The sequence below is a fragment of the Mirounga angustirostris genome, unplaced genomic scaffold (genome assembly GCF_029215605.1).
Source record: "Mirounga angustirostris isolate CCGP_5_RB_7025 unplaced genomic scaffold, mMirAng1.0.hap1 SCAF_8, whole genome shotgun sequence".
NCBI classification, from domain to species: Eukaryota; Metazoa; Chordata; class Mammalia; order Carnivora; family Phocidae; genus Mirounga; species Mirounga angustirostris.
Genome location: NW_026991716.1, coordinates 59,465,675 through 59,489,123, shown reverse-complemented (window position 1 = coordinate 59,489,123; position 23,449 = coordinate 59,465,675). Strand labels below are relative to the sequence as shown.

Below are 23,449 nucleotides of genomic sequence, written 5' to 3'. Positions count from 1 at the left end.
CACTCACTTTCCAATAATTCTGGATAAATGAGGTGTCAGTGAATCACTAATTTATTTAGCCCTGACAATAGAGGCTCAGAAGAGTTCCTGATGTTCCCAGGTATACCGCAAGGGGGAGACTAGCTCAGGAAAAGAAACAATGTAAACGTTCCCTCATTTGTTCATTCATTCAACAAATATTCCTTTTAATATATAATCATTGACTATCTAATTGACATATATCAGAAAAAAAAACTGAAATAGTACACCTTTATAAAGTTAATGATTATGCCTATGTTCAGGATAAGTCTCAATAAGTATCTTGTGTTAATAGTTTTTGACAAGTCTAATTACAGTTTGAAATGATTTCTGTCCCGCTGACATCCTACAACACTATTTAATAAAAAAATACTATTGTCTACTTTCAATAATAGAACCATGTAAATGACTTTACTGAGAATTTTCAATACCAGAAAGCAATATAACACTTGCTCTTTAGTGCTTCAAAGAAGTTCCACTAATTAACCCTTTATCTCCTTAAAATGAAAGTATCACTCCCTAGCATTTCAAGACAACTGTAGGCCTCCTTTTCTAACTCTCTAATATCAACATAAAAGAAATCACTTCTTTCACCAACTGTGGTTGATTTACCCTTCGGTAGAACAAATTAAGAACTTATCAGTAATGATGAAAATAATTTCCTTCTTTTATTGAAATACTCTGCAGCCACTGCAGCTTAGCGCATTATTATTCTGGGTGGCGTAGGTGTTTTGAAAGGCAGTGTGAAAATAAGGGCTTGAATTATGAATTCCTCCCATGAACACTGAATCATTTTACATTTCTGAGGCAAAAAGAACTTACTTCTCTCTTGAAGAAAAAAAAAAGAAGAACAAGAACATTTTAACTTTCAGGAACACGTAAGTTTGCTGTATGGTGTACATTGCACTAAATGACCTATCAACACTAAAATAGTAATTTATTTTATATATATGCATATATGTGTGTGTATATATATATATAGATATATATATCTATATATATATATCTAACTTACCATTTTTTTGTGCAACGTATTTATATAGACAAGGAAATAACCTATACAAATTAACTATAAAATGGAACATTTCTTTCAATTTTAATTCAGTAAATACTTATTAAACACCTACACTGCTCTGGGAACTGTGCTAGGTGTTGGAAAAACAGAAATGGGGTCAGACAGCAAGGGAATTCACAGAAATACAGGGATGAGGAAAGCCTCCCTGAAAAAACAAGTGACATACAATATGATCTATTAAGTTTTGCCTGAAACTGCAGAATATATATTTCCCTATCCTTACTTTTTGAAGGCGATCTTACATTTCAGCAACTTGTGATCTATACTCAGATCAGGCTGAGAAAACCTATCAACATAGGACCTACATTGAGCTGAGGTATAAATGTCTTTTAGTTACAGTGATTACTCAAAGGATAGCTGCCCATCTGTGACATAGACTCATGGATGGTCTGAGGTCATTCCAAACAAAGGGGTTACATTTCTTTTATCTGCAGCACAGGCTAGTTGTCTCTAAGTTATTTTCCAGTTTTCTCTATCTATACCTTTTGAATAATTTCTTTTGATTTCTCAGCATCAGTTCAGTATGCGATGCTGTTAGGATAACCAGATATTCTATCTTCCACATGGTTCTAACAGAGGAGAGGTGGATAACAATGAATTTAGGACAGGGATGTTAAACTTTCTACCCTCTAAATCTCAGCTATCTTATTCTGAGACTTGAAGTTGACAAAAATTAAAGAAAGTAAATGAGATTTCCCTTGTAGGTAGAGGATATGGACATGGTCTAGGCCCTGTCTCTGGCTTCCCCAGTTTTAGTCTAGGCTCAAGTTATAAGCTGTAAAGGATCCATATATGTGCATGATCTCCAAAAGAAGCTGAGTGGTTGTAGACTTTGGTAAGTAGTACTTGTGTTGGACTGAATTCTGAGGTGACATGGCACATTATTACAACTATGATTCTAATAAAATAGCTCAGACTATGTGCAAAGTATTCCTTGCAGACTGAAACAGTCTTTTTGGGCAGGGGAGGGGTCTTGCTGGGTTAATACAATTTCAGATTCTACTTAGTTGAATGTGTATTTCAAGCACATAGGCATCCACACAGCCATTCCTGGGTAGCTGCCACTGTGATGCTCAGGATGATTTCAAATATATTCTATGAGAAGATTTTCTTCTGTGCTACTCCCATTTCCTTCCTCCTCCTCTCCATCAGCCTATGATGTTGGTGAAAATTCAGGGCAATGAAATTTGCCCAATTCTTGCCAAAGCCCAGTTCTACAACTAGGATTAAAAAGCAGTCACGTAACAATATCAGTACACACTAAAAGAGCTGCTTGTTGGAAGCAGAGAGAATAGCTAGATAATTTTTGTACATTATGTATTGGCAATAGAGTGTTTTAGTTTTATATTGAAGATATTACTCTATTTTAGTGCAGATTTCCAACTTAACTTCTTCTTTATGGACCATACTTATACATATTTTAAAATGACTTCTCTTGTTTTCAATCTTCACAAAATAATGTCATCTGCAATGAGAACTCAATTGGACTCCAAATATAATTTGTAAGATATGGTGGTTATAGCTGTTACTTGATTTATACCTCTCAGGTATAATTACTTATGTCCATTATATCAAGCTAACAAAATGATTAAAAAGTAGGTTTAATTTTTTGAATCAAAACCATTACTAATACTACAACTATTTTTATTCTATTGCTTTTCCTCAATGGACTGCACAGTTAAATCTATAACCTACATATTTATTACTGAACCTTGAAATAATTTCCTTCACGTTGACCTCAAGCTTACTAATGCTCATTCAAATCTATATTTTAATTAATTTGTAAGAGAATATTATTAAGGGTTTAAGAGATATTTACAAATGCCTGGTGAATTGCTTGGTTAACAGTGCCTAAGGAAAGATAACATTAGCTACCTTTCTTTATTTGTTGAATATCTCTAACACCAAAGCTGAAATAGTTATTAACTATGGTATAAGTGGACATTTCTGAGAAATAGAAAAAAGAAGAGGAAATAGAAAAATAAATATTAAGGAAAACGTCCAGTCAGTTGTTTATAGTATGTATAAGTAGGGGGAGTTTTTAGCCTGAGTCACTCAAAGAATTGAAAAAGTATAGTTCTAAAATTATCTACTACATATCCTCAGCAATTCAAACCTGGATCTTTTCTGAAATAGACCCATAGACACTAGCAAATTAAGAGCGGTTCAACAAGGGCCTATCTTTACCAGCCAGTTCCAGGTTGCTCCTATTAATACTGTACCCATTAATATTTTAACAACATAATTTTAAAAATCCTGTCAAAAAGGTCTCTTGGAATGATCCCAAGGCCCCTAAGAACAGTATAAATTGGTGAGAAATGTTGGATGAATTCCCAGTTTTGCTTGTATTTATTTTTAAAACATTTAGTTTAAGTAAATACTTTGAAAATTAACCTCACTGCCTTTATTAGGACGAGGGGGAGAAGAAGGGTACATGGGGCAAGATGCCTATCATGCATAAATCCCAACCAACGCTTTCTATGGAACTTAAGAGACACTTGGTCAGCAGCTTTTGGCTTTTGTCCAGGTTATTTTTTTTTTTCCCCTTTTCATACTAATAATCCTTCTCAAGGTACTTGATGCCTTAAAAAATTACTTTTCCACCAAACTTTCAATGAGAATAAGTTAAAGACTGTCAGATATTCAGGATAATACCTACTGGCACATCACAGAATCTTAAGATACCATTGATTATAGGAAGCACCATTATTTAATGTGTTTAAATGGAAAAATTGTAAGTTAATCTATGATGATGCTTTACTGTCACAAAGAATTATTATTTATATGTATTAAAATCTCCTTTTAATACAAAAGAAATTATTTTTCCAGACACATGAGGCCATTATTCAGGCAAGGGGATATGAATAGCTATCCTTCCCTGTTAGAATATCCCACTAGTAGGGTGCCTGGGTGGCTCAGTCGGTTAAGTCTGACTCTTGATTTTGGCTCAGGTTACGATATTGGGGGCCTGGGACTGAGCCCCATGTTGGGCTCTCTGGTCAGCCGGGAGTTTGCTTGAGGATTCTCTCTCGCGCGCTCCCCCTCTGCCCCTCCCCCAGCTCACACATGTGCACGCACATGCACACACTCTCTCAAATACATCTTTAAAAAATAGAGAATCTCCCACTAATCAACCAATCAACCAGACAACCCACCCATGCTCCAAAGCATTTATTGATGTTTTTTATTTTTATTTTTTTAAGATTTATTTATTGGGAGGAGCAAAGGGAGAAGGAGGGAGAGAGAATCTCTAGCAGACTTCCTGCTGAGCATGGAGCCCAACTTGGGGCTCGATCTCACCACCCTGAGATCATAACCTTAGCCAAAATCACGAGTCGGTCGCTTAACCGACTGAGCCACCCAGGCACCCCATTGATGTTTTTAAAAACATCTGCCATGTTTTAGTCACTAGGCCAAGTTTATTGGAGCAGTTTTTCTGTTGATCTTTATGACCATCACATGCAATAGGCAAAATTATGCCCATTTTGACTTTTAAGAAATCTAGATTTTAGAGTGATTAGATATGTTGGAGTTACTTTTATTATCACATTCTTTCTGTATTACTGATTAAAAAGTTGAAGCTGATTTTCAGTTTCATATCCTCAAATAAGTAGACAACCCTGTTGACAAATTGAAAGCCCTTACTTCTTACAGTATTTTCACTGAACTATGAAGAAGAATATTGTACAATATTATTCCTCCAAAATCTGTGGACTTTCCAGATTATTATTTATCTGGTAAATAATTATCTATAGAAAATTATAAACCTAAATATCATTGGTAAAATTTTGGATTTAGAAATATCTATGAATAAGGTCAATGAGTTTTCATTTCTGAATTCTAAGAGCATGTAGAGAATTAATATTAAAGAACAGACTTCCCCTTTAGTTTTTTTTTTTTTTAATAAACAGACATGGCTTTTTGATTTTAAAAAACCTTTGTTTTTTATATAATATGAACATCTTTAGGCTAGAATTTTTAGCTGTTTCAGTTTCAGAAAATATTTAACTTTCATAGTTCATGTCTAGCATTTCTGTAGGCATTATACAATCTAATTGGATAGTTGGGATAATGACTACTGTGGGGCCAGAGGAATAGACATTTTAGATCACAGACAGAATATAGATGAATATGGACAGCAAAACACTTAGGAAAGCTAATTGGAATGGGAAGAGAACTCTATTACCAAATGCAACAGCTAGTTTGGTAGCATAGGAAAGCACTTGATCAAACATGAAAAAAAACCAGAGATGGATACTGAAGTGACACTTTGTACATTTTGGGCACTTGTTAAGTAAATATTGTATAAATGAATGGTGGCATCTTGGGATAAGTCAATCAAAGGAGCACAAATAAGTTGAATTAAATGGCATACTCTATCTTCTATCTTGATCAACTGCCCCCCATGAATTTTTACTTCTTAACACACTATATAATTTATTCATCTATTATATTTATGTTCTTATGACCCTCCCTGCACTCCTCCTCCAACTAAGCTCCATAAGTCAGGTATTTTTGTCTGTTCACTAACATATGTGCCAGGCACCTTGAATAGCAGAACAAATAATAGGCTCTCAATAAATATTTGTTATGTGAATTAATGAATTTACAGAGTTCTAACTGTTTGCAAATCTCATTGGTAAGCACAGCAGAACTTACAAACATAAATGTGACACGCTTCCAGTTACCAAGGTATTTAAGTCTAGAAAGGAATATCAAATTACTATAACATAAGGCAGAAAAACGTAAGGTTATCAAAATTATAGACATAAAGTACAGTATGGCAATGCTTCTCAACAGATGTGCTATGGGAAATGGTGAGCTGTTCAGGAATTACAGGTGTGAGAAGATATTGATTTAGATTTCCTATTTTTAGCAATAAGTTTTCTTTTTTTCAGGTTAGTCCTCCCATCTGAATGCTGCTAGAATTGCTGAAATATATGGTCACTCCAGGTAACCTCTAGATTGAATTTAGTTTAAGGGATCTGGGGTAGTAGTATCACTAAGTGGTCAGAAAAGGCAAATATAAATTGTCTTTGGAAGAACATATCTTTATCCTAGGCATCAAACATTCCTCACAAATAATATTTTAAGGACAATAAGCATGACATAACCTAGTATACTAGGAATATAAGGTACTATGAATGAGAATTAAGAGAAACAAAAAAGAACAAAGACAGACCCACAGAAATTTCAAATATAGGAATAATCAACCACAGATTATAAAACAAATGTGCTTACTAAGTTAAAATAAATAAACATAAGCTTGAAAACACCTGCATAAATTAGGAAACTCCAAAAAGTAAACTAATAGATTTAAAAAATATGTATCAAAAGAAACTCTATAAATGAAAAAAAATGACAACTTAAAAACTTTACAAATAATTAACAGGTTAGAAAAAAATGAAGAGAGAAATACTGAACTGAAGATTAAAAAATAATTTCCAAAATGTATAACTGAGAGGAAAAAAAATCAGAAAATCTGGAAGAGAGTTTATGATACCAGGAGAATAAGAAACAACGTTCTTTAGAGTTCTAGATGAAGATGAGAGAGATTATAGCTGAGTCTATATTTGGAAAAATAATGATTGAGAATTTTTCATAACTAATACAGATATTGATCCTCTCTACACTTGGGACAACCTACCTTGTTTCTGCTTGCAAACATTTTCATTCATTTACCCCAATGTGCTTTAAAATTATTTTCTATGTATGCCAAGACATGGAAAATGCTGGAAAACATTGTTTTGGGTAGGTGTTAACAATTTTTTTCAGTTAAAAACCAGATAGTAAATATTGTATAATTTGTGGGCCATATATATGGTTTCTGTTGCAAAGACTCAATACCATAGTCGTAGGACAAAAGCAGCCACAAACAATATGTAAACAAATAGATGTTACTGTGTTCCAAAAAACTTTATTTACAAAAACAGATATCAGTCTGCCTTTGTCCCACAGTCTGTAGGCTATAGTTTCCTAACCCTTACTTTAGAGGATCAAGGCATGGATTACAATAAAAAACATGTTGTGTCATTTTACTCCCAGTATCAGCTCTCAGAATACATGGTTGAAGACATAATGCAATGTTTCTTGAACTTTACTGCTCACATTAATGGACATAATGAGTTAGTAATAATACTAGAGGTACTTACCTAGACTATATCAGTTAAAAAGGGATAATTTATACACTAACAAAGCCAAAAATATACTTTTAGGAAACTAAATTCAATACCATAAAATCTATGATGAAATTCAAAACATTCTAAAGAAAATTTAAAACATTTTATTTTATTATTTTTTAAAGATTTATTCATTTGAGAGAGAGAAGGAGAGACAGAGTGTGCAGGGTCGGAGGAAGGACAAAGCAAGAGGGAGAGAGAGAATTCCAAGCAGACTCCCAGCCCGACACAGGGCTCAATCCCAGGACCATGAGATCATGACCTGAGCCCAAACCAAGAGTCAGATGCTCAACCAACTGAGCCATCCAGGTGACACAAGAAAATTTAAAACATTTTAAAGGAGGTAAAAGAAATTTTTTTCTGAAGAAAGCTAAGGCAAGGTCATTTTGAATTATAATGGAAGGAAACGTGCAACTGTGGATATCAGAAAACTTCAAAAAGTAATGTACAGTCTAAGACAGAAAAACAAAAGTAAAGAAAGCTCCATTTAGTTTCCTACCAATGAATCTTTGTCTTGCTATTTTCTCAAATTATTATGCTTTTTCTATTGATTTTGTACTATTTTTAAAAAAGCATGGATTTTTGCAAACAAAAGCGACATTTTATCAATGATAAATCTGAAAACAAATAACTGTTAAGAATCTGGGTGTGATTATTTTTGACCCATGATACAATATTTAAGTTATTGGAGATTGGCCAATTTTAATTTACAAGGACTAGTATTTTGATAACGTAAAAGTCTAATATTCTCATTTCTGTTAGTGTGAGTATAATGAAAGGAAATAAAGCATAATAACATAGTTTGATATTATTTAAGATTTGATCACTGAATAGATAGTGGGAAATTCCATGGGATCCTGAGATCTTAATTGCTTCTGCAGTTGGATCCATATGGGCTATGAATATACCAACTGAGACAAAATTATAATAAATGCCAGTCAGAAATAGTTATTTATTTCTTACCACTCTCACTACAGAAGGGCAAACATGACCTTAGAGACTATCCAGTAAAAATGAACATGTTGACACCTAGCACATATATTGGACATATTAGAAGTTGCACATAATGTTAATTTGGAAGGCTGAACAACCATATGTTTATAATATAATCACGTAATTTATTTCCAAAGTACTTACTACCATGATGTACTCCATTACAGTTTAACATATTTTGAAGATTTATTTTATTTATTTGAGAGAGTGTGTGCATGCAAAAGTGGGGGGAGAGGCAGAGGGAGAGGATCACTAAGAAATTCTAGAAATAGTGATCTATTGGAATCATGGCTATATATATGCTGAATATTTTGAAGAGAGACTTCCTTTTTTCACTGATGTTCAAGAAAAGATTTCAGTTAGGTAACTGCAGGTCTATAAAGGATGTTTCCATATGTCCTCTAAAACAATAGGACCATCATATTACTGTTTTGCATAGCTGTTCTTTGTCTACTTTCTTTCTTAACTATTGTATAAATTAATTCTCCAACAAGATCTCTCCCTTGTTCTTTCAAGTTCTGAGTCCATATCAATTTGCTGAGTCTGACAGTGTGAATGGGGCCTTATGATAGAGCTTTATCATTTGGTTATCACTTGGAGGGGAAAGGTTGGTTACCCAATAAGAGTAATGCTTTGTATAATTGTGTTAAACTTCTAAAAGCTAATAGATCTTTTTTTTAAGTTATGACATCATGTCTCCATAATGGCATGAGTATGTCAGTCACCTGAAGAGCAAAGAAAATGATGGTAACCCCTCTAGAGTGATGGCATGAGGCCAGAGTGTTAGTTTTATATTTTTAGGAATCATATTGTCAGGTAAATGAAATGGTGATTTCCAATATAAACGACAAAAGAGAGGGAAAAGTCCTGGGGATGAAGAAATAAGGATAATAGAAGCAAAGGAGAGGAATCACTTCAATTCAATTACTTAACTTTGAGATAAAACAAGCCAGTATCAGTCTCAGTCAAAATGTGATTATTGCTACTCCCAACTGCAATAAATCAATTCGAAATGTAGAAAAATGGAAAGCCCATTAAAAGTTTTTGTTTTCAACCACTAGGAGGAGGCACATAAGTTATAAATGGATTGATAAAACTGTTCAGCAATAGTTACAAAATTATAATTGAAATTCACATGATTGACACTCTGAAACATTTTCTGAAAACAAGCATGATCCTTCACAGACCCGATAGCATTAGATGGTGCTACTCAGACCCATGGAGAAAGACCACAGGTTAATTAAAAGACCACAGGTTAATTATGGGTTTTCCAGGAAATGTAGTCATCACACATGATCTAATATTCAAAATCTAAATTTAGAGTATCTCAAAGAATACAAATTATTATCCTAATGATAACTTTGTTAGCTATATTAAAAGAAAACATTTAAACATTTAAAAAGAAACACTTCTCCTAACCAAAAAAGCCTATTTCTGAAGTGAGGAAGTACTTTCAATTTATTACATGGGTCACCCATAATGAAACATTTTCTGCATCCTGTCAGTTAGTTAGCCAAAGGAAGATAAAAATATGTTTTGAAATTGTCTGAAATTATTGTACCCAATCAGAATAAAATAAAAATGTCTTTGCTTGGGATTATCAGGGTAACAGATTATCATTAGAAATAAAATTGACGATTTATAATGGACCTCAGTATTGTACCAAGGTGAAGCATTTTCCCTTTAAACTTCCAATGTTAGGTCTAATTGTTGCTGGAATTAATAAGATGAAACATAAATGGAAATAATTCTTAAAGAGAAACAGTACCTGAGAAATATGCAAATATTTATTCTTGTGCAAAACTAACCAGTTGAAGTACTTGTTGAATATATACTGTGTGTAGGTGTCTTAGGCATTAAGAGTGCAGTGATGAACAAGAAAGATAAAGTATCTCTCTCATGGCACTTACTTCCTACTGGGGGAGACAGACAATAAGCAAACAAAAATAAATAAGAAAGTAGGAATGCATGCTCTGAAGAATATAAAATCGGGTGATAGAATAAGAGAGTAACACTTTCAGCTGGATGGTCAGAGACAACCTCAAGAAGGAATGTACAAGGAGGTACACAAAGCACAATTCATTTCATTAAATAAGTTGAAAATCACGTCCACGCCATCAATATTAGGAATACTAGATCAATTATGATATATCTATATAATGTAGTACATACAAGAAAGTGTAACATATGTAGTACAGTTTTAAAATTTCCACAATATATTGTGGAATTAAAAATTGAGGATGCCAGTGTTACATACTGTATGATATCATTTATGTAAAAATAGTATTGATTTCTATGGCTGCATACATATGTCAATGCATAAGTGGATACCTGAAATTATACATAACAAAATGTAAATCTCCCTTGGGGAGATGAGTGGATGGAGACACCCAAGTTGGTGATGATTAATGGGGACTTTTGCCTTAGCAGTTATGTTTTAAAGTTTTATAAGTAAAAGATACTCAGATATTAATTTTATAATAAAAATAATTAAAAAATTAAAAGTAAGGCAATTTGATGTTGCCAGAGGGGAGGGGAATATGGGGTGGACAAAATGAGTGAAGGAGGTCAAAGGTAGAAACTTCCAGTTATACAACAAACAGGCCATGGGGATATAATTGAGAACATGGTGACTACAGTTAATACTGTGTTGCATATTTGTTGCTAAGAGAGTAAATCACTAAAGTTCTCATCACAAGAAAAAAAACTGTAACTATGTGGTGATGGATATTAATTAGACTTATTGTGGTGATCATTTTGCAATATCGAATCACTGTGTTGTACACCTGAGACAAATATAATGTTATATATCAATTATACCTCAATGAAAAAGGTAAGACAATTTGATAACATAAACCAAAATTACTAGACAACTTCAAATTTCAACATTATTATAATCTTGAAAACATCATTTAAGTCAACTCTTTTCTGTATAAAAATTAGTAGCCATATCTCTTCACTACTAATTATACTTAGAGCACTTATACTCAAAGTTGAAATCACTGCATCGGTAAAGCTATTATGTCTATATAAGAACAAGATCAAAATAAAACAAATGTGAAGAAAATAAAGTTGTCTTAACCTTCATTGTTTAAAACTCACCTAGAAAAACAACTTAATGATAAAACACTCTGATAAAAACTGTGATGGGACAGAAGTTCTGTCAGTTTTGATTACTTTTCAGGTATATCAAGGAAACATGAACTACACTGATCTCTTTTTGAAAGGCAGCTAACCACACCTCTGACTGAATAGTTTTCTTCAAGGACAACTTAAAAGTTGATTTTTGTAAAGCTAAGACATGGGGGTGTTTGTTTGTTTTGTCATGGATAAGAATGATGTTTTAGCAGATGTTGGAGAGTGTGATTGATTCCCAAGATTAGTGCTAACCTTTAGATTCTAAATTAAAATTGAAACCTTAGACATTCTGTGAAAGGAAACCAAGAGAGTCACACAATAGGGAAATGCTATTTCTTCTCATAGTATTCCTTTAACAGTTCCAAAGGTCTTTAGGAATAACTAACACTTCCCCTGTTTGGATTAACACTGAAGCACATTCTACCACTAAAAAGATAATAAAACTACATCCAAGTTGGCTATTATTCACGAAGATACGCAAGTAGCTATAATCAGGAGTTTAAGATGGCATATTTTTTTAAGTAGAAAATATTCAATTAGATTTTTGTAGAATTTCATTCTTCTCTTGGCTATACAACATACTAAACAGTGCCTCAGAATATACTACTAGAGTCTTCTCTGGCTATTGGTAGAGAGCAAAGCTTGCAAAAATTTTTCTACCATGGATTTCTTTTTTTTTTTTTTTAAGATTTTATTTTATTTACTTGACAGAGATAGAGAATGTGAAAGAAGGAACACAAGCAGGGGTAGTGGGAGAGGGAGAAGCAGGCCTCTCGCTGAGCAAGGAGCCCGATACAGGGCTCAATCCCAGGACCCTGGGATCATGACCTGAGCCGAAGGCAGACGCTTAATGACTGAGCCACCCAGACGCCCCACTATCATGGATTTCTGTATTGTGTTTCAAAAAGAAAAAATAATGACATCAGTGAGGACATCCAGGGCATGTTATCACCAGGGCAACGTGGGATCCTCCTTATGGCACTAAAATTCCTTGGAGAAGAAGATCCCTAGAATATCAGAATCTATAGCAAATAATATGCCCAATATCATTGATTCATCAGCCACATAAATACTGTAATGTAAACTCTATCAGTACCCTAGAAATAACCACATCCAGTAGGTTTCTTCTTCACCTAGAATTCTAATTATGTCTTTCTTCTAGACTCTCCAGTAGAGTTACTGGTGAGATGGAGGTAACATAATAAAGCCCCAGCTGTAATCAGATTTAGGGTGAAGAACACTGGGGAAAATCTTAGAATACCTAGAACTCAACAACGTGGTACGCTATCTGACAGCATCCACATGGCAGTATTAGTCTTTGGGCCTGACTGATGTTTATCTCCCTCCATGCAAAACAAAACAAAAAAAGGCTGTATACTCTGGAAATAAATGTACATAAGTATTTAAAGTATAAGTGCCTAATTAACACTTAATCAGGATTTTTCTGCTCTGTAAGACCTTCCTTAAAATCTCATAGAATTACTGATGAGACTAAGATGATTTTGATGAGATATATTGCAATTACTTGTACAAAGGAATGCATCGAAGAATTATTAATCCTTATTTATTGCAATTGTTTTCTTTTGTCTTCATGAATTCATAAAATATATGAATAAGAAATTAAATGTCACTAATGTTTTTATAACAAAACAATTTGGAAGGGCCAGATAAGTATCACATTACTCTGATAATAGATTCAAGGTCACGCAAGTAAATGACCATAGAGATTGCTATTTTATTCTGCAATGCTAAGCTGAACGACTAAGACAAAATGTTGAAATAGCATTTGAGCTTCTATGATTTTAAAATACTAGAGCATTTAAAAAATCCTCATGGAATTTGCATTGCAATGTGCCTTACATATTAGGTAATGCAATCCTATCTTGGGACGTAATCTGATGGCATCATCACACACAAACACATTCATCATCCTGTCCTGCAGATTCAAAAAGGAGAATGTTTTCTGAGTGTAACTCACATCCCACTAACTTATCATATTCCTGTTGACTAGCAGGCAGATGAAATAACTTAATGTGCTTTGAATATTTAACCCAAAGTAATATAAGAAAACATCTGTCACTTACGTTTTTGAGTCATCCCATAACACACAATAGGGATTCAAAGTACCCTAAAAATAAGCAGAGAAAGAAGAAATGTCTCTTGAATACATACAACAAAAATGGAAGGTTTCTGTGAAATGTAAACAGAATGGCAGATTTCTTATCTTGCAGTATGATACTTTCAAGATCCCATCTCTACTTCTTTTTTGCATAAAAATTTGTATGTCCTTTCTCAGACTTGCTGATGCATTTTATGAAATTCTCATCATGAAAACACAATACATTTATTACAAACGTCATAACCTATATTTAGTTTTTTTTTTGAAAATTGAAAGTGAAGCTCTCATCTAGCACAAGGTCCATATTTTGATAATTTAGAAATTACCAAATTTCTAATAGATTTCATTTTTTCACCTGTAAAATATTAATTGCTGGATTATTTCTTTTCAGAAGACCCAAATATCTACAAAATGGAAATCCCAGGGAAACATTCTGTATTATGCACAGGTACAAACACCACCGCCACCCTCATTAGCCTCTAGTTGGTCACCTTGCTCGGGGCAAGAGACGGTTGCATTAACTGTCCATTTCCAGAGAGTGTGTTGGATTGCAATAGCTTCTTCTTCTTCTTCTTTTTTTTTCTACAAATGTGTTCATTATTAATGGCTGTATTTTTTAAAAAGGAACATTTTATTCAAAATTGATGATGAATGCAATAAAAATCGATGCACCTCACAACATTCCCTTAAAGTATGAAGAATATAAGTGTCATTAAAGGGGATTTCAAGTTTAAATTTGTACCTGATGTGCAAGTTCCTCTGTCCTACCACGCTGCCTCCCCCCTAGCAAGTCATTCATGGCTGCCCTCTTGGGGTGTATTTCACAATTAGCATGAACTAAACCAGATCCACTATTTAATAACCCCTTTGTATGTCTCCTTAATTATAATAATTACACCTATTGAGTGAAGATGGAGATGGAAGCATAACATGGGATATTCTTTTGAATTTGGAAAGAAATATCAAGTTTAATCATTTCCTTCTTATAAACCTAAAGTGTAAAAATGCTAAAGTCCCAGTGGAGCTATTGTTATCTTTTAAAGACCATCTCATTCTTTTGAAATCAAGTGAAAGAAAATGCAGATGTGGCCACATCTAGACCAAGGCAAAGTGTTTTGTTTTGTTTTGTTTTTTTAAATAGTTCGCAGACAATGTTACATTAGTTTCAGGTGTACAACGTAGGGATTTGACAAGTTTATACGTCATAGCTTGCAATATCTTCTTAACAGATTATTTTTGTATAGAATCATGTCTAATGAAACTATGTAGAAAAAAGTGCCAAATTTTTTTCGGTTCAATAATTTTATATGTATGATTGGCCACCCTGACCCTCAGGATGACACAGTGAGGTTTCCATTATCTTGGGAAGTGCTTTCTGTTTTAAAGAGTATAATTGTCTGTTTTCTTTCTGTTGGTCTGTCACATTCTTTGGACCTTATTTTGCCCTTTGAAACTAGCCTAATAATTCTTCCTTTACATGATTATCTTTAGATATCTACACATGCTATTCTACCCCTGAAGAGTCCTCTTCTTTAGTAAACATACTCTGTTGGTTTCAAGTTCTCTCATTCTCCATATCACTCATTTCCTAGAGCACATACTTTCGAGGTGTGTTTAGGGAACATCCATATGTGTCCTGCCTGGGCAGAACAAAGTGGTGCTATTGCCCCTCCCCTGTGGGTGCCATATTCCTAATAATGCAAGCTAAGACTGTATCAGATATTTTGGGAGTCTCTTCCTCAGCTTGATTACTTATACACTGAAGTCTAGGAAAGACTTTTTGAATCCTGATTTTGACATCCCACACATTCACCATTGATTCAAAACTTTTAAATCTTTACAGGATTAAGAAACAAGCATGGTATCTATGTCCTCATCCAACCAAGTCATTAATAAAAATGATGACTAGGCCAAGGCAGATAAAAGTTACAATCCTGAAACAGGCTACTGGCTCCATTCCATAGTGGACATGCTCCCTCTATGACTGCCACCCCTCAGTCTTGTTTTAGTATATGATCACTGAGGTGTATCTGGCAAAACAATCTCTTTAAAAGTCGAGGCAGGCTCTGTGTAAAATGTTGCCTTTCTAAGTGCTGTTTGCTAGATCTGTTCTAGAATTTCACTAGAAATAAACATTACAAATAGTGATTCTAAAATCTGTGAAATCCACCCCAATTTTATTTTTCATTTTAATTAGGACATTTGACTAATTCCAATATTTTAACACCATTACCAAAAATCCCTCAAAGACTGCATATCCAAGGTATCTTTCCTCTTGTCAAATGCTCACACCTATAAACTATGCTCTTAGAGCATAAAGAGGCTCCTTCCCTGAAAAAGGTTATAGTCTTAAAGAGGTTGATGAGGAACACACATATGGAATATTTATATAACAACAAAGAGCCTCGTTTTTATAAGTGTCACTAGTCATACCGTGTAAGGGAGAAAGGAGGGGCATCATGGCTTGTGTTAGATCGAGTTTCATCAAGTAAGTGAGTCTTAATGAGGTTCTACATGAGGTCTAGATCTGGGGAGGGTCATAGAAGGGAATGGTGCTTCAAACTGTTTTCTTTCCTTTTTTTCCCCAAATAGTTTTCTTCCTCTGTCCCATGAGATCCTATCTGGCTTTAGCTGAAATTTTCACTCAATCTGTGACTTTCTAAGAAATCCTTAGCATAGCTACAATGTTGCATCATAAAGCTATACTATATTTTATCAGGGGATTTGTTCAAAAGACCTCAGAACACTTTATAGAAAATAAATTATCCTTGAAATATCACAATGAGGGGTATGGGAGTATATATTTCATGAATATAGAAACTAATTATGGGTGAAGAACCTGAGATAGTAGTTCTTCTGAATCTAGTTCACTTCTTTTAGTAATGTATGAGTTAGATAAAGTTAAATCTCTATATAAATCAATATAGGATACTGATTATAGGATTAATATTTCATATTTAGAATTCAGAACAGGTTACAACAAAAAATAATATTATAAAAGAAATATAATGTGACCATAATTGTTTGGATATCTTTCCTTTTTAATGCCCTAAAGAAACTGATTTCCACTTTCAGATAAAAGTATAAAGGTGAGAAATGCTTATTCTACCCTTAATCCATGCCATTGTTAACCTTAGTTTTATCTTCTACCTTTTTCACCCCTCATCTCTTGGATCTTATCTCATACTTCTTTCTCTTCTTGTCCTTGTGAAAATTTAAAAAGCATCCACGTGAGAATTATTATAGGTTCCAAAATTCACCACTCAATCTTGTTTTTCACTATACATTCTGGAACCTACACGACAGACACCCCTCTGTGAGCATTCATTCTAGTGCAGTTACCAACATGTAGGTCTGTGAGCTGAGGTCAATTATTTAAATATTTGAAGTTTAGAAAAATAAGCAGAACAAACAAATTTGAGGAATCTTAGTATCTGGATAGACCAATTTGCTTAAGGAAAAAGAATGTGCAATGGGAAACATAAAGCAAACATCAATGATGAATGAATCCTAAACATGAAAAAAAAAAAAAACTGGCTAAAAGGTTCTGCTGGGAAACCACTTGTAAAATATTTGTTATAATTTTTAGATACTTTTCTCAAAGGTGTTCTGCTACAAGATCTGTTATGAGGAATTTGCAGGACATCGATAACAGGAAATGGTGAGCCCAACAGAGAGTAACAAAACATAATCACAGAAACAAGAAGAAAATAGGTGAGCTGTGCACTAGCCTATAGAAGTAGATTTAAGAAATGCATTAAACTAAGGAAGCAAACAATTCTCAACCAAATGAGACAAGTGTGCTTAAGAAAATTCATTTACAAAGCTGTCAATCCCATCGACACTTAAAATATTAAAATTGCATATATTGAAAACTTTTCGAAAGGATACGCTTTTCTTGAAAAACACATTTTTGGTAAAACAAGCAAACAAAGAAACAACAACAAAAAAATGTCTCTTTTGACCCCATTCAAAACAGAATAGTTGAACTCAAGTTAAATATTTCTACTCACCTGATTTTAAGGCATTTAAAAAATGTACCATGACCTAAATTTCCTCATTACCATTGTTTAACACACTAATTCCAAGTTTCTTTAATAGTCTTCGCTGTTTTTTACTTTTACTTCATTTACTTCTCTCCTGTTTCCACATCAACAAACCAATATGCCTATTTAACAGTATAATATATCAACAGTTTTGTCAATGTATTTCTATGGGTGGTTCTCTCTTTTCCTTTGGTCTGCATACCTTTTTTTTTTTTTTTTTAATAGAATGACGATTTGGACATCCTTTCTAGTTCTAGCTCATAGTGATTCTTGAACGACATTCATAAGTGAATTCCTTTTCTTCTTTCAAAACTGTCTTCCAAGTCGTTTTTTTTCCCCCTATAGAATATCCTAAATACATCTCCCTATGGTAAATTACTCTCACTATGGTAAATTTCATTTAGTCATTCATACAAAAATCACTTAGTAAACACCTATTATATTCCAGGTACCCTTTGAAGCACTGAGGATACAGCAGTGAACAAAATAAAATTCTTGCTTCATAGACTTAACTGTAGTGAAGGAGGCAGGGAGAGAGACAAATAACATAAACACATAAATACATAATATGCTGGATGGCAATCTGTGCTATGATGGTAATCTGTGCTATGTGTAAATCACAATGACAGGAAAGACTGGGAAGTGAGTGAGTTGCAATTTTATATGCTGGGAAGCCTTTACCAATAAGATGATATTTGAGCAGAGATCTGAAGGAAGTTGATCACAGAAAAGATAAGAGTAAAGTCACAGTAAAAATGAATGAAGACCAAGTTTCTCTATTTTTTCTTTGGTGTTATTCAGTTCTGAGTAAATTCCATCCACATGCTATGCTTATTACACTCTTGCTATCTTAGTGTTTTCCAATGATTTTCTCTGGACCTAATCTAGAATCAACTGGGGTGATTATTAAAAATTTAAAGTCCTTGGCTCCACAGATTTTGAGATTGGGGCTATTCCTAGGAACGTGCATTTTAATTATTACTGCCTCCACCCAACACAGTTTCTATCCACATCAAATCTGAAGAAACACTTCTCAAGACACACACAACAGAAATTATATGGTTTCTTTACCCTGTTCTTCAAATTTTCAAATGCTTAGTGCTCATATGCCATAGCAATTTCCAAGTCTGGAAACGTCTTAACTTTCTTTTACCTTTCATATTCCTCTTAAAACAATATATCCTCTTGTCTATAGAGGCAAAGCAAGCAAACAGACGAAGCATCTAAGGGCATGAAGAAGGGCAATGACTTCATCAGAACTCTATCAACATTTCCAATTTTCTGACTCAGATGTTCCAGGATGACTCCCTCTGTCACATCTTCTAGTGCATCGCACATTGACTTCTTGCATGTAGATGGGAGGAAGATTGTTCAATGGACACTTCACTGTCTCTCTTTAATTTTCAAAATTTTAGACATAAAGGCATTGCATTAAAAATACATGGGTTTTGCTAAGCTTATGTTCCCTTTCTTTCCCCACTAAAGCTTAATTGTAGTTATTATGTAACTGCACAAATAGATTTTGGGAATCCCTTGAGAACATTTCCAAAATGATTGACCGGACCCACAAAAGATTATTTTATATCTTGCATATAATTCTAATACTACTTGAGAAACACATTTTAAAAATCTAAGGAATGCATGTTAGGGGAGGTAAGATCTTGTGGATGTAAATTTTTCCATAGTCAAATCTATGAAAGGTCATTAAAGCTCATCAGTGAGAGTACTTCTTTTTTTTTTTTAAAGATTTTATTTATTTATTTGACAGAGAGACAGCGAGAGCAGAAACACAAGCAGGGGGAGTGGGAGAGGGAGAAGCAGGCTTCCTGCTGAGCAGGGAGCCCGATGTGGGACTCGATCCCAGGACCCTGGGACCGTGACCTGAGCCGAAGGCAGACGCTTAACGATTGAGCCACCCAGGCGCCCGAGAGTACTTCTTTTAACATACAAACGGCTTCATAGTCCCTGAAAGTGTAATATACCACCCAAGGGTATGATACAGTTGAAAAAGGTGTATGAAACTCAACAAAAGAAAATTATCTGTTGAATGTTCTCCAAATCCTTTTTTAAGGTTATGGTAAGTACCGTTCCATATTTTCGTATTTTTAAATGATACTTATAAACATCTAAATCTGGTTCTAACACTCTCTCTTTTTTCTTTTTTCTTTTTTTTTGAAAGGGGAGCTGACATACTTGAAGTCTAAAGAGCACCACTGAAACTGCAATACTGTGTTCTTACTTAACAGGAGAATGGATATAAAGGGATTTTTGGATAGATTTATGAGGGTTCTGTAGAAAGCATCACATTGAGAACCAGTCAATATGGAAGAGAAGGAACTGGCTTTCACTAAGCAGATTGACATAAAGACCACTGAAGTGAGAAATGCAGAATTATTGTCTTAACAGGATGAGTTGCATCCATGTTGCATAGCTTCTTGAGGGGTTGGCAGCTACTTAATTGGAACATAAAGAAACAGCATATATTTAATTCAGCTTCTGCTATGTGGTTACTCACTAGCCCACATTAACCAGATGACACTATTTTTGTGGATGTGATAAGAGCTTTCTTCTCTAATTTCTGAGATATATCACTAACCTGAATGTACATTATTTCCCAGTGAATACTGCCTATTTGACATATGGGAAATAGTAAGAAGTCGAACCACTATCAGGGATTATTTGTATGCGTGTTCTTCAAAGAAAATCATTGCCTCCACGTAGGTGTCTTAGAATGTCTTACCCATGTAGGATTATATGATTACATCATTTCCAACAATGTCTGCACAGGAGTCTGGTGCACCTTCCAAAAACACATGGGTTTTCTAGGGGCAGAAACTCTCCAAGTATTTCCTATGAGTTGGAGTGGCAAATAACTTTAAAAAAATAGTTAAATAACTAGACTTCATATAGATAACACATAACAGCTTACGTCTTTTCCTTTTACAGCCAAGAGGATATTATAATGTATATTAATAATACTTTTATGGGATTGTAGCAAAGGCAAGGGCAACAGTGGTGTTTTGCACTGTTCCAGCCTATCAGCTGCCAGCAGAGAGGTTTTGCTAAATTGCTTCAAAAGCACAACATATCTACAAATGCCAGAGTTGCCCTGACGTCCAGCACCAGTTCCACAGGACCCTTCCTGAGGTGCCTCAGTGGTGCTGTCCTGTGGCATCCTCTGATTTCCCCTAACATCTCACAACCCCTTCACGACAGCCATTCTCATTGTCTGGTGATGCCTTTAATCAGGCTCCTAAAGTGCTGGTATGATAATCAGCAGGACAAAATTTAATCTCTAGTTGCTAATTAATTCTTATTGAATAATATATCATCAGTATTGTATTATGTCTGATTCAAAATGGCACTATTAATGTTTACATATACGTTATGTTCAGAATCTAAAATTAATTTTGCAATGTTCCAATGCAGGGTTATTAGTTTTCTACTGCTGCTGTAACAGATTACCATAAACAGCAGCACAGAACAACATAAATTTATTATCTCACAGTTTCTGTAGGTCAGAAGTCTGGTGAGCTCAGCTGGATCTCTTGCTCAAGGTTTTCGCAAGGCTGAAATCAAAGTACTGGCAGGATTACACTACTTTCTGGAGGATCTAAGGATAAATCCATATTCAGGCTCATTCAGGTTTCAGCAAAATTCAGTTCCCTGTAGTTGTAGGACTAAGGTCCACATTTCCTTCCTGGTTGGCAACCATGGGTTGTTTTCAGCGTCTAGAGGCTGCCTATACCCCTTGCTCGAGGCCCTCTTCTTTCATCGTCAAAGTTAGCAATGGTAGTTGAATCTTTATTGTTGTATTTCTGACCATAACCACAGGGAAAAGTTACCCACTTTTAATGGCTCGGGTGATTAAATTGGACTACCCAGATAATCCGAGATAATTTCCCCATCTCATTGTCCTTACCCTTAATCCACATCTGCAAAGTCCCTTTTGACATGGAACACAACAGGTTCTGGAGATTAGGACATGGGCATTTTGGAGGGATGGGAGCATGAGTCTGTGTACCATATAGGGGTTGACTAACTCCATACCCTAGAATCCAAATCTGGCCACCTAGTTTTGTAAGTAAAATTTCATTGCAGAACCACACCCTTTGGTTTATACATTGTCTGGCTGCTTTCATGCTCCAACAGCAGAATTGAGTAGATGGGACAGAGGCCATTATGGTTCACATGTCTAGAAATATTTGCTATATGGCTCCTAAGAAAAAGTTTGCGGATGGGTGCTCCAAAAATAGCATACTGATTCTAAAATCTTTTTGAAAAATGTTAATTACGTATTATGAATCAAAATAAATTGGTTTGGGAATGTAAGTGGGAAGGTTGCTTACTCAAACTGAGGAATTTAGGATATAACCAAACAACAACAACAACAACAAACAACAACAACAAAACCCAAAAAACAAAGCCAACTGTAGCTAGGGAACAGCTTCTATCTCAATTTCTGCCGATGGCAGAGCCATCAATCTGCTTGTCACGTTAACATTTCAAGACTCTTCCATAAAAGTTACCAAGAGCTTTAAGCAGGGGGAAAAAGAAATCAGAAATGTCTTTCAAATAGACAAAAGCTAGGGTAGAAAAGTAATTCAAAAAGTACAGGGATACAAACAGCCCTTTGTAGAAATTATAGATGCATAGACTGAACTTCCTTAAGCTTTGCCGAGTGATTTTTAATTCCTCAGGTTGTTATCAGTCGTTGATATTCATAAAATACCCACCGATGAGTGTTGAAATCTCTTCATGATTTCTCCTGCTTATCTAACGGTAACAAGCATAGTCATTATAGTCTTCCACTGTGTTTTCAACCATGATTTACAAAGGCCCTGGCTCATGATTAATTTTAGTTTATACACTAACACAAACTCCTTCGTTTGTTAGCTTGATCCTGTTAGTATGCAAGCAAATATGGCAAAGAAAACAAAACCTACAAGCCCAAATTCCCATGAGATTTTTTTGTGAATACGACCAGTTTGAGAACTACAAATACACTTCATGGATTTTTTTTCAATGCTGAAAGTCAGCAGGATCATGTTACCTAGACCACCACACTCATTCAGAGGAAGAAATAAAAAGAAAGGCAAGACTGCAGATACTGCAGGCCAGCATAGTTCAATCTGTCTTTCCACTAGAAATGGAACTACATAAAATTATTCTTAAATTTGGAAAAAGAATGCATTTTCAGGCTAACAAAGTTGATAGAGCATGAGCTAACTAAAATGCATTTATTTTCTTATTCTTCTAACTCATCTTTAAAGATGGAGATGTTATCCACCTTGGAAAGTCATAGCAGGCTCAGATCTGTCAGATCCAAGGCATCCTAATGCTGTGTGTGTGTGTGTGTGTGTGCACGCATGCCTATACGGTCATTCTACTATACTTACTTAGGACTCAATAATTATTTTCAATAAAATTAGTAACTTCCCTCATGCATTAGATAATCTAACATTATTGATAACCGTAAATCTCACACTGAAGAAAACTTAAGTAACATGAAAAGTAAAATACTTTTTCTGGGAAAGCAAATTTGATATTTTTTTAAAAGCAAGCAATTGCTATGCCTAAGCACTAAGGACTACAGACCCCGACTCTGTAGGTCATCACAATAAAGCCATAAGCCCCCCAAAACCTAACTAAGAATAGCATCTTAGTCATTAATGATTTATGAGCTGGGTAAAACTGCAATTGGCTTTGCTAAATACAATTTGGAATTTCAAGATTCCATATTCTACTACCTATTTCTACCAGTTCCCAAGGGCCCTATTATATTTAATACACTTTAAATGCTATTTGCTAAAAAGCTTTTTAAAAGAACACATTAGGAAATGTTAACAGGCTTTTCCCTAGACTCGCAATAACTATTAAT

General features: G+C 34.5%; 1 protein-coding gene across 1 annotated transcript in view; it reads right to left on the bottom strand.

The window, feature by feature from the left end:
- The window catches only part of ADGRB3 (adhesion G protein-coupled receptor B3), a 707,437-nt gene that overhangs the window by 275,884 nt on the left and 408,104 nt on the right, over positions 1 to 23,449 (bottom strand). Inside the window, exon 17 of the mRNA XM_045867061.3 lies at positions 13,488 to 13,531. Within this exon, the coding sequence (XP_045723017.2) occupies positions 13,488 to 13,531 (44 nt within the window). The remainder of the gene's footprint in view (positions 1 to 13,487; positions 13,532 to 23,449) is intronic.